We start from the raw sequence: 19,187 nt of genomic DNA, 5'->3' as shown, positions 1-19,187 counted from the left end.
AACAATTTCAAAAAATATAATTTTACATTTTTATTCATTTTAAGGAGGAAGAACATCAAAATATGAATAAAATTTAATGCTTCCTCTCCTTTTGGCGTACGTTTCACATACATTTTGTAAATATTTTTCTCATAGCATATTTTTTTCATTTATTCCATTTTTGATGTCGCCCAGTTTAAGGGTTTTCAACGTTGCGTGCTCTGATTAGTACTTACATTTTGTGAGGTCGAAAAAATACGGCCACAATTTTATTCGTTCGTAAATTGATACAATTAAGAAAAGTTCCTTCGCAGAGAGGGGGATAATATATCGTACTAACTTGTAATGTATGCCCCCTAAAGGAAACTTACGAAATGTATATTCTTTTATATGTACGAATTTTTGTATACATTATCTGTAAGTACATTTTCGACACAAGCAACTTGGCCAATTATGCCAATATCTTATGCAGAGCGGTGCTATTGCTCTAGTAGCCTGCCCCTTTTTTACGCAAGCCAACCCACTGGAGGGCCCCCTTTTGGAAATCAATTTAGTCAACCACTAAAAGAGAAATTTTTTACGAATGATGAATTGCAAAAGTACGATGTGCCCACGAGTCCTGAGTAGAATCATTGAACTCAAATATTGCTCAGTTGAGCGTGAGTTTAAGATGAAGTAAACTTAGGAAACTGACGAAAAAAATTCTCATAAAATGGTTTTCAAATTGTACTCAAAGGGGGGAGAAGTGGGCTTCCGCACATTGTTCGAACTTTTGTATAATTGTTGTTACGATCATTTGGTGCCCACAGTTTGTGCAATGTGTGTATAATTGATTATATATTTGAATGTGTATTCGTGCGTACCTGCTCCTCCTCCGATGCACACCCAACACCCATTCGAATTGCATATTTATGAAACTGTGACAGATCTTAATCAAAATTAATAACATGTAATGTTTAAATGTCCATCAGGATGATGCTTGTCGGAGAACACGCAAATGAACGGAAAAGGAGGCGCAATCTTATTTTTGGTATTATTAATAACCCATGTTGGCAAAAAAAAGGAAAAATACAAAAACGAGAAAGAAACAAAAACGAGAAAAAAACAAAAACAAAGATTAGAGGGGTACGAAAAAGAAAAAATAAAGTGAAACACAATCGTGCACATGTGCATGTACGTACACGGTTATGTCTTTCCCCGTCCGATTTTAAAAACACTTCGCGCTTTTCCATGTCGATTCAAATGTGCTATGTCTATTTTTCCTTTTTCAAAACGTCTATATAATGGCAACGTCCTGTTAAAGGCACAAAGGGGGGTGGGAGATATATGAAAGGTTACACGTGGGGAAAATGGTGCCTAGTTTAACTGTTAATGAATAAGCAGGTGTACATGCGAGGGGCGGTACCTATTTTGTAGAGATGCAAAATTTTGATGCATATCTTTTTTATGTCTTCATATGCAACGTCAAAGAGTGCAAACCAGTTGGTGCTCTGAAGAGAAAAAGGATGTGTGCAGGGAGTAACAACTTGAATGCCAGCTTCGTGGGGTTAGGCAAACGCAGGTATGTGCAAGCACCTTCATGTAAACACGCTCTCATGTGTGTGTAACGTCGAGGCGTACTCGAATTAGCGGAATGTTCAACTTGTGTGCGGCCAGGAAAATGCTCGCGACTGCGATGCATCGCGGTTGGTACTCGCAGCACAGGGTTGTTCGCATGCTGAAGGAATGAAAAGGGGCAATAATCATGTACGGCAAAGGTGTGCTCATATCAAACGTAGTAATGTAGGGAGCCACAGAACTGTGCGATGTACACGCCGATATGCTAGCGAGGTGATGCTACGCATAGAACAAGGTATGTGTCACAATATAAAACAGGAGGGGTAAAAACGGATGAAAAAATATAGTTCGTTCTGTTTGTCTTCTGCAAAAAGGGAAAGAAAAAAAGAAAAAACCTTTAACCTGTCATTTAAAAAGCCCCACGAAATTTGGGCCAGCTTTTTCGTCAAGTCCTCATCAAATTTATTTAAATTGTTAAAGAGGGAATGTACATAGGGAAGGAGAAATAAGTGGGGGTGCTGATTTATTTTGTGAACCAAAAATCCCATCTCTTTTAAAATCAAAAGTTCATAAGTGAAAACTTCGACTTTCATGTTTTTGTATTCCTAGGAATGAGGGTAACGCGTGGGCAAGTATTTTAATAGCTAAACAGTTGTGCAGCTAGGCATTTACACATATAAGCATTTACACAGCTAAGCATCTTCCTTATGCACGCACACATATCCAACGCACGTCACTCGAAAAGCACAATTTAGCCGTACAAGAGCATGGCGTTACCATCGATTCTGTGTCTATACGGAAATGCTGCACCTTGACGTTTTTCGCGTTGAAATAGTAGTGCCTGTTTTTTAAGTCCTCATATTTGTACAGGAAATAAAAGGCACTGATTATTTTGTACACACGGCAAAAGTCTTCTTCCAGCTTGCAAGCTAAGTATAGCGATGAGGGCGCGATAATCTGCAAGAGAACGAAGGTTCGTCGGGATGGACAGGTGGGGGGCATAACCGATACTTCTACATGTGTGGAGAAACAAACGAGTTGCCTGTCCCTATGCGCATGTATATAAGTGGGAACCCACTTGGGGGCAAACTTAACCTTAACGTCAAAATCAGTTAAGGACTTTTTAAAGTAAAAGCGGTGGAACAAAACTTGGGCAGTGGCCACTGTCACAGCTTTCCTCTTTAAAAGGATACCAGCCTCCTGTATCAACTGACAGCCGTATATTCTCAATTTCGCTTCGTCATCTTTCGCGACATTTTTTTCTTCGCTCGGGGTTTTTATATGTTCCCTATCGACTAAAATAATGTCATTTATCATAGTTTGCAGGGGGGAGTTGCACAAAAGAGAGGGAAAAATGGGGAAAGTAAAAAAATCGCAAAAAAAAGGAAGAAACGAAGTTAACGCTATAAATCGAGCGACCGTGTGAAAATGCACATATTTGCAGAAAACTAACAGCAACCTCGGGAAATCCATTCCTCATCCATGAGGTAAACAAAAAAAAAAAAAAATATACCCTTGGTAGAAAAGAAAAATTGTTAAAGAGGTAATTAAAACTGAATCAAAGGAACAGCGTGGGACAGCCCCATAATACGACAGGTTTCTTCCCAAGAAAGTAGTTTTTAAATTTTGTGGCTCGCGCAAAATGTATCATAGAGTACCCCTGCGTGGAGCGCACACGGTGGGTATATTACTACACAGGTTGGGAATATCCAGGAAGCCTTACACTTTGGCACCGCACTTTATTCTTCCATTTTATTTTGTTGTATTATTATTTACTCCTTCGTATAATCCTCACAATTAAACCTTTATGAGCCCCTTCATTTGCTTCAACTTTTCTGTAAGCTTTCGCTTCGCATTTTGCAGCTCCTTCAGCTTCATAATATTATAAATAACGATTTTAAAGTTGTTACTGTGCGATACGTCTATGGATTTCTCCGAGTCGAACAAATCTTTTTGGAGAAATTTATTCTGCAAAAATTTCAAATCGGCGTATCGGACGTTTCCCTTCTTTAATATTTCTTCATAATTAAAATGGTAGAATTGTTCATATATAATTTCATCGATTAATTTGATTAAAATTTGCAACACAACTACTTCGGATAGGGGTGACAAGTGATGTTCCCATTTCCCCAAGTCGGTTACCTTTACCTTGGCGAGGTGGTCTAAGTCGTCATATATGATAACTCGGATTGTGGCTAGTAGGATCGGGTCTACAATAAATTCTGTGCCTATGTAAAGGTAATTTTTCTTATGCGAATGTTGGAGTTTTTCTTCGATGTAGAATTTGTTAATGCGATCTTTCATGGTAAAGATGTTGTACTCGTTGAAATATTTATTTTTTCTTACATAATCGTTTAGTATTTCTTTTTTTTTTCTCGTAATTTTTGCGCTCTCCATGCTGTTGACATCAAATCGTTCATACAGATTCTGATTGTTCTGGATGACATGAAGCTTTATAAATAAATCCACCTTAACCTGTGGTAGACTTTCTAACATTGTTAGGGGTAACTTATCAAACCCTAATATTTGTATAATTATTTCTCTTACAATTTTCACATCAAAATGGAAGTACACTTTTGTGTTCTGCTTATAAATAAATCCGTATTCTAGGAGTAGAAGGTCATTGCTCAGGTTGCCGTAACTTATGGTGATTTCTTCTCCTCTGTCTATATCTTTTGAGCTGATTAATTGGACATTATCTAAATTACTAATTGGTAGTTTCTCTTCCCTATGAATGGCTTCTTTTGATATACACTCAATGTGGGTCTCCTTTAAAATGTCCTTCATTTGGTTCGTTCCATTCGGGCCATCCCCAGAGTGGGAATCCCTCATGGAATCTCTCGCGATGTGAAACCCACCTTCTTCACTTTTTTTCATTTCCTTTTTTATAATACAGTTGGTGGCAAAATTGCTGTGGTTACAGATGTCTATGATTGGTATTAGGCACATGTATTTGTTTTCTTCCTCCCTTTCGGCTTTCTCATACTGGTTAAAATCGTGCTTTGCGCATTCCTCTACGGTGAGCTTCTGGATGGCCTTCTCCACCTTTTCCATTTTAACGTTGCTGCTTAGGACGTTGTCCTTCAGCTCATAGTGGTCGCTATGATTTGGGTTATTTTCGCCTTGTTTTATTTGATGTATTTGATTTATTTTTTTTCCTTCCTCCGCTGAATGCTCCCCATTTAGGGTTACGTTGCCCTTCACTTTTATCACATGCGAGGAAACGTAGGAATATATTCGCATCAGAAAGTTGTAATTGACGAAATGGTCCAACGATTCGAATAGGGATTCAGTGTACGCGATGGATTCGATAGTCTCACGGGGGGAATCACTTGGTGCGCTGGCCGTTGGCCCTCCGTTTGGGTGGCTGCCTTGTCTGTTTGGGTTGGCTTCCTCCAGGAGCAAAGCGAAGTGATACAACTTGTTAACGTCTGCTGTGTGGTCAAGCGAAACGTCGTGGCGAGATTCTCGTTTTTCCTCGCAAAGGGGGTTATCATCACAGGCTAGCAATTTTCCAATGCGTTGGTAATGCTTATTGTTAGTGAATAAAATTCTGTGTATGGCATTTTTGTCAATGAATAAAAAGTTGGAGTTTCCATTTTCGTCACCTTTAAGTAAATTTAATATTTCATGGAGCATTTGCCTCCGAAAATAAATTATATTTTTCATATTCATGTTGTTGAAAAGAAGAAAAGAGGAGTCTGAGAAGAGTAGAGGCAAATGGGACAGAGGTTTTTTATTAACAATATAGTTTACGTAATGTTGGTAATTTTTATAGAAGAAAAAATTGGTCTTCTCTTTAAGTGTCTCATTTGTTTCTTTGGTAAGAGCGCAGTGTGTTTGGTCTATGTGTGGGGGGTGTGGCTTGCGTGGTTTCTCTTCTGTGTTAGCGTTACAAGGGAGGCTATGCTTTGGGGGGTTACTTCGGTTATCACTTGGGTTATCGTTTGGGTTATCACTTGGGTTATCGTTTGGGTTATCACTTGGGTTATCACTTGGGTTATCACTTGCGTTATGACTTGTGTTGTCACCTGGATTATCACTTCGGTTATCACCTTTGTTGTCACCTGTGTTGTCACCTGGGCCATCATTCCTTTGGTCCTCCTTGCGCGTCGAATTTTTGCCAGTTATCCCATTTGGTTTCTCCCTGTTGGCGAAATAATTCCTCAGGAGAACAAAAAAGGTGTTGTTAAAATTATATGCATGAAGCAGAATCGTCACATATTTCGAAACGAAGTGGATATATGTTATTATCAATGTTAATTTCACGTCCCAGAATTTTAAAAAGATAAGTGGTGACTTCATGAAGGATAAAAAGTGGACGTGCCTTTTATAAATATCATACAGTAAGATGGTGAGGGGGGTTAGCTCTTTTATCTCATCTTCCATGTTGTTTTTAAAAATGTATTTTATATAGTTTACGTTATAAGCGCTGGAAAAAAGGTCCACGTAATTTTGAATTTGCTTCACGATGTAGTCAAAGTGAATTATGTACGAGCTGGGTATGCTGCATATGACGCCTTCCTTTTTAATTTTATTTTTCGCCATCAAGCAAAGGATTTTATTTTCATGGTTGAGATCATTTTCGTTACCACCATTTTCGCTGCGATGAGTGTCGTCCTTTTTGATGCTCCCGCTGGATTGAACTTTATTTGGTGGAACATTCATACCGACTTGCGCAAGCTGTCCCAAATTGTTACGAACCTGTATGTTGTTCTCCTCGAGAAAGTCGCCAATTCTATTTTTCTCATAGGTATATTCATCCCTGTTTTGTTCATCGAATTCTACATTTTGTAAATTTACCGAGTTCTTCATAAAATGGCTAGCCAAATGGGAGATGGTAAAAATGGGCTCCTTCAAGCTGTTATTATATTCGTATTTCTTATGTAACACCGATTCTATCAATTCGTTTAGGCAATTTAAGGAGCTAATTTCTTTACCTATATTATCCTCTTGGGATAACTTCAACGGGGTGTCTTTCTTTTTGAACAGGTGAAAGGCAGCTTTGCCTCTGCGCACCAAGGTGTGTGAAGCAAAGTGATTGTCTCTGCCCCTTCTCGACCAACCATTTTGTGTAAAAGAGGGGAACAGAATCTTTTTTCTCTTAACATGTATTTTTGTTCCATCAATTGTTAGTGTGCTTACTAGTAGGAGTGCCCATTTTACCCATGACGAGAATGTGCTATTCATGTTACTGCTCTGGGTGGGGATAGCGATCGATTTGGCATTGGCGGTAGCAGTGGGGGTAAAAGTAGAGGTGAGCCTATGGGTGCACTTCCTTTTGGTAGTAGTGCATGTGTGTGTCCCTGTCGCATCATCTTAGTGGAGAACAAACTAGGCATACAATTTATCCGCGGTAACGATGCTCCTTGTAGTTCCCGCCCCGTTGAAACATCTTTCTTTTTTGAACGCACAAAATGAGGGTTGCGAGGGGGCATTAACTGTTGCCAATATTATATACATGGATTGGGATGAGCATTATATATAATGGGGCGATTTTTTTTTTAAAAGGGGATGTCATATTGGTGAGACATAAAAGGAGGGGCACTCCATCCTCACTCCTTATTATTAACTCTAACGCGCGGCAGCGTGGTACGAAAAGTAGATGTCATCCTGTGCCCAGATTTCAAATTAGTACATTTTTACTTTGAAGATTTTAAAATTTTCGAGCAGAGGGAAACATTCTTAAACCGCCACGGAATTGCAACTTTTCCTACATGAAAAAGTTACCAATGGAAAAAAAAAAAAAAATAAAAATAAAAAATAGGAGAGACCCATATAGTATGCACCTGTGTTACAATTTGCATCCATTTGAATGTTTCAATTTTGTGCCATTTTGGATTTACTGCTGTGTGTGTTCTTTTTTTTTTTTTTTTTTTCTCTTTATATGAGCAGCCTTATTGTATATACTTTTTGAAAGCGGAGGTAGGGGGGTAGAAAAAATAGCGCCGAGGGATATTTTGTCCCGTGAGCCTTCTTGAAATGTACCATTTTTTACATTTCCTTACAATTTTGGGATGGTACATGTATACATGTAAGCTTTACGCATTAACTTGTCACACTTAAGCCTGTGTTATGTTTTCAATGGGGTCATTTTGCCACGGACACATATAGGCGGTTTAGAGTTTTTAACTTTTCTCATTGATCCTTTTGAGGAAGATAAAGAAAAAAGCAAAGACTGTGTTGTCGCGCTATCGTGCTACTGCGATATCGTGCAGTCCTGTCATCGCATATTAGCACATACGGAGCACACTCATCCCGACGATGGCATCGCTTGCAGTATGGGGCCAAAAATAACAGTGCCCCGCCGCCTCCCTTTTTTTTTCTTTTTTCCTTTAATGCACTGATCAATACATAACATGGGCAACAAATAGGACGTTATATATCTATGGCATGACCGTGTAGAACGACAAAATCCATCACACCCATGATATTCGTTTTTTTTCGAAATATCCTCACTGCACTATTTCGAAAAACGTCTTTTTCGCTCCAGGTACTTTTTTTTTTCCTGAGCGCATGTCAACTTTGCATGCAACCAGTGGTGTTCTACATGGGCCTATGATGGGGCTATTTTTAATTTACAAAAAGTGGGTACGTAAAAATGAGTACGCGCAAGCTGCATGGGAAGCTAAGAAAGAACAGAATGAGGACTAGTCTGGTGAGGAAAACATACTCACCCAGCGGAAACGGAAGCGAAAAGGCATATATATGTATATACATATATATATGTATATATGAATTTATGATAGATTGCGAAAAAATGCCCCCCTCCATATCATATTGCACAAATGTAAGTTGCAAATTGGAGGCAATACATGCGTCGTAGAACGAAAGATCGCGAGGCGAGACATATGCACAGAATGTATCCATTAAGGGAACGGCCATTTTGTGGCCATTTGTAAAAACGACGAGTTTAAGTAGGCAATACTTTCCACTCCACATAGAAATTGTTTTTTCTTCCTTTTTGGGGCCATGCATGCTGGAAAAAGGAAAAAAAAAAAAAAAAAAAAGCACCAAAAATTGCGGAATTCCGTAAATGCAAAATTTGGGCAAAAAATTAAAAACAAAATTTACGAAAATAAATTCATTTATAAGGAATGGTTTCTTACTTTTTTTTTTTTTTAATTGTTAAGTTTTCACGTAGAGAAAATTTTTTCCCCTTCTTTTAATTCCTTACTTTGATTCACATTTTGTTTTGTGTTATTTGAGAATTTACCTCCTTTCTTTTTAAACCTCCCCATCTGGTAAGACTCGAAAGAGTGGTAACATTCTTATTTTTTGCATACGAGCATGTGACATGCACAAACTGTTCACTCACTTTGCGAGTTGCCTTCTACAATCGCGGATATTGTGAAGTAACCCGCCGACAACTGACCAGCAGAAAAAAAAAGCCACATAAATATATACATTAAATATATATATTATATATTTATTTATATATTTTTATTTTGCGACGTGCGTACATTGCATGCCTTCTCGCTTTCCCTCCTGTTTGCGCAAAAATGGTCATGGACAAAATAACCGAGTCCGATGCAGACAAGAGAAAGGATGGGCTGACGATGGACAAAGGCGGAATTTTCGATAATTTTTTCGAATGCATGAATGAGCAAATGAACAGAATTGACAGATACCACGAGGACATGAGCAGAATGATGAATTCACTGAAAACTCATTATTTTAATGATGAGCTTTCGAAATATTTTCCCAGCAGGAGATCCCTCTTAGACTATGATTTCGGAAATGCCAGAAGCAGTGATATGTTTTTTGCCAAGCCCCAACTGCTTTCAATGGAAGGATTCAAAAAACTGCCACCAATGGATGTCATTGATAAGGACAGAGAAATTGAGATAAAAATAGACGTTCCTGGGTTGAACAAAGATAATGTACAGATTAATTTATATAACAGAAATTTAGAAGTTAGTGGAGACTTCCAAAAAACAGAAGAGACGAGGGATGATAAACAGAGGTATTACCTCAAGGAAAGATCACAGACGTCTTTTTATAGGTCCTTTCTGCTCCCTGAAAATGTGTGCGAGGACAATATTAAGGCCACCTTTAAGGATGGGGTGTTAAAAATTGACATTCCCAAGAAGGAGGGGCTTCCCGAGAAAAAAAAGAAAATCGAAATTCAGTGAATTGTCTCCTACTTGGGGACGATGCCAATGGCAATTTTGATTCCGTATGATTTTGTATTTATGTGTTAATTGTACTATAGTGTACATTATTTTTTTTTTTTTTTTATTTTATTTATTTATTTTTTTCTTTTTTACTGTGTATTAAACTACTATCCCTTTTAATAGCAGGTGTAACAGTTATTGATTACACGTTTTTTTTAGCTCAACATGATTGATAAGCTTTAAGGAGAAGCTGTGTAATTATTTTTTCGCCATTTTTTACAAACTTTTGGGGGGTTCATAAAATATATGCGTGGCGTTTGTCTCCATCCGTAAATTCGTAAGGGTATTTTTCTGCCCATTTAGACTTCTACATACGTCAAACATATCGATTATGTTAAGGTGTGCAAAATTCGAGGTGAAAATGTGGGCGTAGGTGCAACAATTCGGGAGTTTCAAATGGAGGAGAGGTGGGGAAACACCTTTTGAAGTATCCAGAAATAAAAAAAAAAAAAATAACAAATTGGAATAATATACCCCATTTTGAGGGTGCGGAAAGCAATTGCTTATTTTTTCGAAAGTGGCACGCAGCTGTAAAAGGAAGCACGCGAAGGACTATACAATACATATGAGAAATTTGCACAACGGGGAGCTTCTATTTGGGGGATCAGATGGTGAAGCTGAAAAAATAAGCAAAAATACACAAACAAAAAAAAAAAGAAAGGTCATCTCTCTTTTTTCGAAAAGTTAGGCAGACTACTTTGTAGCATAAAAAAATCGGCCATTTTTTCCTTTTGGAAGATTTTCACTTTGGCGTTAATTTAACAATTGGATTTCGCGCGAGAGAAGATAAAGCCATTTTAGTTGCCATAAGGTTTTTTTTTCTTCTCATTTTTTTTCTTCCTTTTCTTCCTTTTCTTCTCTTTTTTTTTCTTTTTTTTTTTTTCTCTAGAGCTAAATACCTAGAAATTGGTCATAATTTTATAGAATGGCAGGATGAGCACACGGAATGAGGGAGAAGTAAAAGCGCTTAGCGGTTGTGTATTTATACGCAAGGTTATCTGTGACATATGTGTAATTAAAGAGAGTCCATGTGGTCGATATAAAAGAAAATAAATTATAAATACCATTCGCAAAATTGGTTAAGCGGAGAAAGGAAAGAAAAATTTGAAAAAGAAATACATTTTATGGAAATCGACATAGAGTTGCCAGAAACAGATCAACTTGATTTTTTCATAGGTGCCAAAAAAAAAAAAAAAAAGAAAATAGAAGCAAACTTACCTATTTTACCGCAACAAATTGTGTTATTACGCCTATGGAATGCATTTCCATCGAATAGTAGGAATAACCAAAAAGAGAGGCAGCATTTAAAAAAAAAAAAGAAAAAAAACTAAAATTCATACACCTACGTTTCGAAACGGTTTTTGTGCTCCACGAAGTAGGCACCTTTCTGATGTTGAAAAATTGTGCAGTGACGTAAACAAGCATAAGGATACACTCATATGAAACATGGGCATATATCATTGTGGCCTAATATAGGCATGTGTTCACATCTATGTCCTTAGTTTTACGTTGTGCCACGCTTCGTTGACACCTTTTTTGTTCCCTCCCCTCTGAAAGGAGAATAAGAATCCTAATTAGACAAAAAGGGATATAAAAGGCTCACTGGTTAAACGTGCTGTGCGTGTGTAAAATTTTAACATCCATGCAAAAGTAGCAGTACTACCCTGAATTTTTCACACTATCGATAAGAGTTCACGGGAGGATTTAATACCATTCTGTATGTATAAATCCTTTGCAGCTGCACCGGGGGAAAACACTGCGCTCATGTGATTAGCCTGTCGTGAGTGAGATCTGCCTACGGGTTTCTTTTGTGGGCTAAACTGGGAAGCAGCAAAAGAGCCAATTAGCAAGTTGCATATCCGCCAAGCTGGCAGGTTGCCGAGTTGCTGAACGGAGGCTGCCCAGAATGGACTCAGAAAACGAAGTCGTAAAATTGCTACTACGTGTGGGGCAGAAAATTAAGAAGGACGCGGAGCAGCTGAAGCCATTTGTCAAAATCATCGTGGAAGATAACTGGCTTGATTCCCTGGAAAGTTTGAAGAATTTAAGGGAAGATGAATGGAATAAGCTAAAAATACCCATACGGTTGCTCGACGAAATTAAGAACGAGTTGGGGATTACCAAGGACGATGATAAAAGTGCAAAACATTGTGATAATGATCTGCCAAACGGCCTGGGAAAAATTGGACCAAGTGAAAAGAGGACTCCCAGGGAGTTAGGACATCAAAATGGTGACGAAATATCCAACTTTAACAATTTAAATAAGCGACACAGTTTAAGCAATTTGCATAAAAAGCTGAAGAAAGGTGACATGAATGAATGCGCGAATAGCCACCAAGCACTTCAAGAAGATTGTGAACTGAAGAACCAAAGCACCAGAAGAATTAGCACATCAGGTTCGACCAATGTGGATGACAAAAACGTGGATAGAGGGAAAGGCGGAACAAGCAGAAGTGTAAAAGTGGCAGAAAATGGGGAAGGAATAAAAAGTTCATTTATAAAATATGATAAGGACAAACTAGAGAAAATTATTGAAAGTAACGTTACAGAGATTCCCAAAGAGGAAATTTTTTACTTGTCCTATGATGATGAAAATTACCCCTGCCGTAGTTATTCAGAGGAGAAAACCGATACAATCAAAAGCATTAACGAAACGGAGAAGCTGAAAAGAATTAACATGAATGATTTAAAAAGTCTCATTCCAATTTTGTGCAGAATTGTAAAAAATATTTTAATAAATCCAAATGCTATGAATACAAGAATTTTGAAGTCTACCAATGATATAATGAAAAACAAAATATTGATACATCAAGAGGCCAGAAATTTTTTACTCTCCATAGGCTTTGTCGAAGTGCACGTATTTTACGTGATGGAGAGAGTAGACACTTTGTTGTTACTATGCATTTATGAAACTTTGCAACATATCGCCAAGGATTCCATAAAAATTGATAGTCCTCCCAAGGCTGCCTTTGACCCCTTTAAATCGAACATTGTCTGTGTGGATACCCTAAAGAAGGGCAGAATAAAAAGCGATGAAGAAATAGACAAGCTTCTACGCGAGAAGAAGCAGCAAATGGAGAAACTGATGAACCAGGCCGTCGACTTGAATCCCAAAATATACCGCTTTCAGGCTAATGCACCTAAAGGTGAAAGCTATAATTCGTCAGATTCGGAAAGGGAAGAGCGATCAGAAGATTTAGCATTTCTTATCCCCAATATTGGAAACTTGTTCAAAGAACACACCTTCAAATCGAAGACCAAACTGGAGTTGGAGAAACTGTCCACCAGAAAGGTTTATTCAAAGACGGTTTTGAAAATATTGTTCCCTGATTCTTATGTCCTTGAAATGTCCTTTTCGGCTGGAACGCCAATACATGAGGTGAATGAAAGTATAAAAAAGGTAAGCCAAAAAAGGAAGTTCTCACGACATGGGGAAAAAACAAATTGGGAAAACTCCTTTTTTAGCCTACCCATTAAGGAGGAGGCAAAAAAAAAAAAAAAAAAAAAAATTACATTTATGTCTGTCCCATTTGTTGGTTAGTTTCCCCTCTCCCTAGGCTATTTTTCCATTTCGCTTTTCACGAAGCTACGCATTGTATGACTTTCCCCATTTCATGCAACATTTCCGTGTGTCACTTTTCCTTAACTGCTCCTGTTAGTTCCTGAAGGCATCTGTGGCGACGAAGAAATGGTTCATCTATGAAACTCCGGGGATATGTAAATTTGACCCGCAGAAAAGGCTGTGCGATTGCAACCTGATTCCATCTGCCCTGTTGAGATTTAAAGTAGATCCTGCGCAGGATGGCGAAGCTCACAATTCGTTCTTATCTGATGCTGCCATCGCCAAGTATTTTGTCAAATCGTGAAAGGGAGTACCGGACGGGATTGCCAAGCGGAGGTACCAACAGGCAGCATAAGAAATGCCCACGTGACGAATGGTAAATTGGGAAGAACCTTTTTTTTTTTTTTTTTTACTTCCCAAAAGCTTTACGAATTTATGTTCTCCTTTATGGCACTTTAGGTACATGGCATTTTAGCTTTTCCCATTTTAATCACTTCTTGTGTTTCTTCTTTTAAAGCATAAGAAAACGTATTTTTCTGTATTGTTCGAATGGGTTATTCAGCCCTTTCTTCCCCTTTTTGAATTTCCTGTCGCTGCACCAAAATGAGTAGTAGGGCTTTTACACATCAGTGTAATGTGTCATTTCTGCGTAGCGCTTTAGTTTTTATTCACCGATGGCATTATGTTTAGTTGCTTCGCTTTAAGAATGGCAAACTCGGAAAGAAGTGAGAAGGGGTGGACGTGGCAAAAAGGCGAAGTGACCACTTCGCTTAAAGCTTACTTGGTTACGCGTGGCCTTAAGAAAGGGGGCTGCATTTCGTCACAAAGCGAGGCAGCACACAAGGTAAACAAAAATTCGCTTTGCACAGATAAGCGAATCCGTCTAGTCAAAAATAAAGTAGTACAATTTCTGGAAAATATTTTGTGCCGAGGCAGTTTCGTAATTATTATTATACATTTCATAGTTCAGATAAATATTCTCCATTTTTTTATCATATATGTGATTTTTCTGTGCAAACAAAATTTCGAACTCCTTTTTGGACTTTTCAAATTCGTTTTTTCTTTTCCATTTGTCTATTATCAAGTATGTGTTAAAACTGTCCTCACCGTTATGTTCGTTATTTGTTTTTGAGAAGGTGGAATTTTTAAAGATGCTTGTTTCGCAGAATCCCTTGTGTTTTTTATTGATATCGTTAAAATGCTGCACCAAATTTAGTAGCTCCTTTTCGTTTAAAATGGCTGGCTGGGGGGTTCCCTTGGTGCTCGTAGCTGTGTTGTTTTTGTTGTTTTTGCTGTTTTTGTTGTTTTCGCTGTGGAGGTGCTTGTCTGGGCTCTTCTTATCAGAAATGTTTACTTGTCTAACTACGATTATATCATGGTTGTTCCTAACCCCATGCATACTCAATTCGTTTTGCCGATATAGCCTGTTCAAGTTCCACCCGATTGTGCTGCTTATCAGTACTGTAAGTAGGGAGCCTTTATATTTTTTCATTTTGCGCATGAGTTTATTCGGTCCAGCGAGGGGTGAAAGGCACAGGGTTATATGCGCCCAGCGAGCACATGATGTATATGGAGGGGTCGTGGCGGTGCATGTAAGCATATATATTTATATGTGCATATGCATGCGTGCTTGTGCGAAGGTGCAAAAACCCTTAGCTGCTTACGCGATGGACGAGTTGGATGCGAATGTACACGAACATATTGGAAGACCAATTGTCGGAAAGATTCCCAATTGAGCATGCCTCACGTGAGTTACAAAATGGGCAAATATTACGAAACACCAGAGTCGTTATTCATGATGAAGTGCGGGGAAAGGACCCTTCTGGGGATGAAAGAAAAAGTGTCTTTTTATTTTGTTAATCTGGAAAATATGCATACAGAACGTTAAATGGGTTTGTTTCATTTATTCTTATTTTCTTAATGTTGCATTGGAATTTCCCGTCCGCTGCGCAGAAGCAGTACGGTTTTGTTTGACGCACAAAAGGGAATATATATATTTTTTCTTCTTTTTCATACATTTGCGTGTGAGATATGTATACATTTGAGGATACTTTTATGTTCCTTCTTTTGAGTAGGCGACAACTAGGGCGAAACCATTCATGAAAGATGAGCCGAAGTGGAAAGCATTAAATGGGGCCTCACCAAAATAAGCGTTTGTAAAGGTCCTACAACGTTGACTCTTTTTTTTTCATGGCTGTTTTGGTGTCACGTTTGCCTTTTTTTTTTCGTTTCATTTGTTACTTTTCATTTTTTTCGCACGGAAAAATTTACGTGACGGTAAACACCATTTTGTAGAAGCTACGCCGACGTAATCATATGTATGCAAAGCGGAGAAGGGGGACTTTTTCTTGATCAAACTGGCAAGAAGCAAAACGGTAAAGGGAAAAAACGGCAAGTGCGTGATCCAAGGATGGTCCACCTACCGGAACAGTGACACCCTAAGGGATACACCATTATGAACACATGTAACCCCTATGCGAGTTCTTGTAACCCTTAAAAATGAAATAAATAAATAAAGTAACTAGAATAAATAAAATAAATAAATAAAACATATTCTTTTGAGAAAAATCCACTGTCGCGCTCTTGTAGCTGTTTATCCCCTTTTAAAATGTAGTTATTTTCATCTTGGGGGTGGCAAACATTATCACCATTTTGGTAATGGCAAGAAGGGAAAATAAAAAACGCAGCAAAGATTTGGGCAACATGGATATTTACACACACGCATAAGGAGCAGCAAAAGTTTAATCCTTTTTAGCGAAGCGTAGCCAGCGCAATCATGGCAAGGCACAAGTGGCAAGTAAATGGCATGTTGCACATTACACTTGTGAAATGACAATGGGGAACTTCGTAGAAGCCAACACGCGGATGCCCGTGCATATTGTTTTGGATTACCAAATTGCAGACATGCTGGAAGAACACTTGCATGCTTACATGGGGCGCGGAGTGAAGAGTTTTTAATTTTTCTCTTTTACTCATTTTTTTCATATTCGCGTATTCCCAATATTCCTGTTGCTCTCTTTGATGCCCTTCACACTTGTGCATGCGTATTACACGTATGACCTGAAACATTGCTTATCATTTTATATGTGTATGTTTACGCGCTTGTGCACCTGAACATTTTACACATTTTCCTCCTAGCCCAGTTTGCTCATTTGCCCACCTTGGTAATTGCACACGTTAAAATTGCTTGCGCGCACATACAGTTTGAGAACATGCCAAAAGGCGCTTGGGGTGACGCAAAAAGATATGCATTTACAGATGTGTATATACTTAAGCAATCTTTTTTAGAATGTTGCTAAACAGGACTTAGTTTCTTCTTTTTTTTTTTTCCATATTAAATGTATTGTTTTTGCATGGCACTTTATCTGGGTTATTGGGGTTATTTATCTCTTTTAGTTACCCTGACGAATATGGCCACCCACCGCGTTTCATTAAAGTAGTGTACAAATGCAAAAATTAGTGATATTCGTGGAATGCCAGCTTCCCGTGAGGTTCGTGACATGCCTGCTTTTTGTGACGTGCCCGATTTTTTGACCTTAGAGGAGCCTCCTCATTTCTGTGCGCTGAAAGGGAAAGAACCTTAGGGCCACGCTAGCATGTACATGCATGTGCATACACATGAGTGCACAATTTGTTCATCATGTTGTTATAGCCCATTTGGCTAGATTCTCGTCCTTTAAGATTATGCTTTAGAATATTTTTTTTTCTTTTTTTTTCTTTTTTTTTTCTTTTTTCTTCTTCTCCATTGTTGCTTCTCCTATGCGTCTTGTTCTTTCCCCGCTGGGTAGCTTTTTTGTCCCATTTTAGTGAAATTTTCTACAACTTTTCCCTGTACACACTTCTCGCTTCCTTCAAAATGTCTTATGCATCCTTCGCTTTGAAGGACAACGGCCAATGCCTAAAGCGCAACTACGACTGCGACGAGCTAGATTTCAATGACGATGATGACATTGTGAACATGACAAGTTTCGAAAAAAACAAGTATGAATACAGCCTGAAGAAGAAGATAATTAACCGTTATAAGAAAGAGAAGGATGAGCTGGAAACTTTTTCGAGGAGGGACAACTCGGTAAATAACTCCACAATTACAAATAGGGAAATGTATTCTCTGAATGACGACAACACGGAATTGAAAGCCAGGATACGTAACTCGCTGTGCAACACCAACAACAACACCAGCTGTCATAGCAATTACGACAATCATAGTGGCAACGACAGCGCCAACTATAACAGTAATTACAACCTCAACTACAACTTGAACATGGATTCCACGAAGAGGGAGTCCAATCTTAAACTGGAGGGAATACTACACGAAAACGATTATCTAATTCAGCTAAGCAAATTAAAAAGACACGTCATAATAGAAATTTTTGGTGGAAAGTGCTTCATAAGGGAATATCTATGCACGGAGTTTTTGAAAAGAGTGAAACAATGTTGCCATATAAATTATATAAAACAGAAGAGTGGATTGATAAACTATCGAGACTGCAAACAACTGCTCGCAGAAAATAACAATATAGCCAGCATAGAAGCCCGGTTAAATGCCATACTCGTATCCCTGCCCCCGTTAACATGCATCATTTTACACTCTAGTGTGTTCCTAGTGATAAAAGAAGATTTAATTCGAGATGATCTAATTAAGAAGCTATGTAATGTCTCCAAAAGATATACCCATTTGTACAAAGTTGACACCAAAAATATGGAGAAAAGACCCTTTGAATTTAGTGCCCTGGAATGTGTTTTTTCAAGTGCCATTGAACATTTAAATGCAGAAATGAAACTCTTAAGTAAAGAATTTGCAGACATCAAATTTACCTTAAAAGTTACCAATTATCAGGATGTGCAGACGAATTTGCATAACTTAAAAGAACCAACCAATATTTTAATAAATAAAGTGAATTCCTTCATTAAGGCTTTTCACGAAATATCCGAAAATAATGCGGACCTGAAAAAAATGGAATTAACCAGGTGTTATTTTAACCCTATTAATGGGGAGGAAGACAATAAAGAGTCAACGAATCAGGACCTGCAAATGCTCTTTGAATATTTTGACCAGGAACTTCATCAGATACACGATCAGGTGAAGCACTTATATGAGTTAATGCAAAACTTGGAGAACAAAATGGCATCGGATTTGTCTCTTTCTAGGAATAATTTGATACGCATGGACATAGTCATCAGTTTAATTAATTCCGGCTTCGGCATAGGAACACTCATAACAGGTTAATCATGGCGCGGTTCGGTCGCCTTTTGAGGAATTGCCTTAATTTTGCGCGCCCATATGGGGCGTAAGGCCGTAGCGACGTAGAGAGCATGGAAAAGTGTCGCCTACCCACTGCGCGCATATAGCTCAGGACGAACGAGTTATCTCATTTTACTCGCTTTTTTTTTTTTTTGCGTTTCTTTTGCAGGAGTTTTTGGAATGAACTTGAAAATAAAGCTTGAGGAACACGAATTTGCCTTTGTCTACGTCACGGGGCTGGTCATTTCTTTATGTTTAATAACTGTAGTCATGTCTGTTTATTTCTTTAAGTGTATTCGAATTTAGCTGAGTTGGAGCGAGGGGTGAACTTACTTTTGAAGTGCTAAGTAGCTGTTGGAATTGGTAACTTAAGCGCCTCGTGCGTGTGCGCAAAGGCGGCATATAAAGGTGTGTGTGTAAGGATATGCCCCTGAAGGGGGGGGTGTGCAAGTGTGCCTATTTTTAACCGTTCATATGTGCCTATGCGCATGTACCGGTATGCACGTACCCGCGCGAAGGAACATGTACTTATGCATACTCGCTATCACAGAAGCGAGGGGACTCCCCTCCTCTTATCGCTTTAGCGGTAAAAGAATTGGGCACCATAATTTAAATGCTCCCGTAATAGGGAACTTTAACATTTTATCATTTTAATTTTTTTCTCTTATTT

At 38.4% G+C, this 19,187-nt stretch overlaps 6 protein-coding genes across 6 annotated transcripts; 3 read left to right on the top strand and 3 right to left on the bottom strand.

Moving 5' to 3' along the window:
- Positions 1–1,340: 1,340 nt before the first annotated feature.
- Positions 1,341–2,853, bottom strand: C922_04632 (hypothetical protein; the record flags this gene model as incomplete). The annotated part of the gene is made up of 5 exons (XM_008820211.1): positions 1,341–1,469; positions 1,600–1,696; positions 1,939–2,141; positions 2,314–2,493; positions 2,632–2,853. 5 exons carry the CDS (start codon positions 2,851–2,853, stop codon positions 1,341–1,343), a joined length of 831 nt encoding a protein of 276 aa, XP_008818433.1.
- A 480-nt stretch (positions 2,854–3,333) lies between these two features.
- Positions 3,334–6,726, bottom strand: C922_04631 (hypothetical protein; the record flags this gene model as incomplete). The annotated part of the gene is made up of 1 exon (XM_008820210.1): positions 3,334–6,726. One exon carries the CDS (start codon positions 6,724–6,726, stop codon positions 3,334–3,336), a length of 3,393 nt encoding a protein of 1,130 aa, XP_008818432.1.
- Positions 6,727–9,038: 2,312 nt separating this feature from the next.
- Positions 9,039–9,671, top strand: C922_04630 (hypothetical protein; the record flags this gene model as incomplete). The annotated part of the gene is made up of 1 exon (XM_008820209.1): positions 9,039–9,671. The coding sequence occupies one exon, from the start codon at positions 9,039–9,041 to the stop codon at positions 9,669–9,671; it is 633 nt and encodes a 210-aa protein (XP_008818431.1).
- A 1,948-nt stretch (positions 9,672–11,619) lies between these two features.
- Positions 11,620–13,579, top strand: C922_04629 (hypothetical protein; the record flags this gene model as incomplete). The annotated part of the gene is made up of 2 exons (XM_008820208.1): positions 11,620–13,113; positions 13,373–13,579. 2 exons carry the CDS (start codon positions 11,620–11,622, stop codon positions 13,577–13,579), a joined length of 1,701 nt encoding a protein of 566 aa, XP_008818430.1.
- A 579-nt stretch (positions 13,580–14,158) lies between these two features.
- Positions 14,159–14,767, bottom strand: C922_04628 (hypothetical protein; the record flags this gene model as incomplete). The annotated part of the gene is made up of 1 exon (XM_008820207.1): positions 14,159–14,767. One exon carries the CDS (start codon positions 14,765–14,767, stop codon positions 14,159–14,161), a length of 609 nt encoding a protein of 202 aa, XP_008818429.1.
- Positions 14,768–17,131: 2,364 nt separating this feature from the next.
- On the top strand, positions 17,132–18,823 carry C922_04627 (hypothetical protein; the record flags this gene model as incomplete). Its single annotated transcript, XM_008820206.1, has 2 exons — positions 17,132–18,497; positions 18,687–18,823. 2 exons carry the CDS (start codon positions 17,132–17,134, stop codon positions 18,821–18,823), a joined length of 1,503 nt encoding a protein of 500 aa, XP_008818428.1.
- Positions 18,824–19,187: the final 364 nt, after the last annotated feature.

Source organism: Plasmodium inui, assembly GCF_000524495.1.
Source record: "Plasmodium inui San Antonio 1 unplaced genomic scaffold supercont1.26, whole genome shotgun sequence".
In the NCBI taxonomy this organism is placed as follows: domain Eukaryota; phylum Apicomplexa; class Aconoidasida; order Haemosporida; family Plasmodiidae; genus Plasmodium; species Plasmodium inui.
This window is presented reverse-complemented; position numbering and strand designations above follow the sequence as displayed.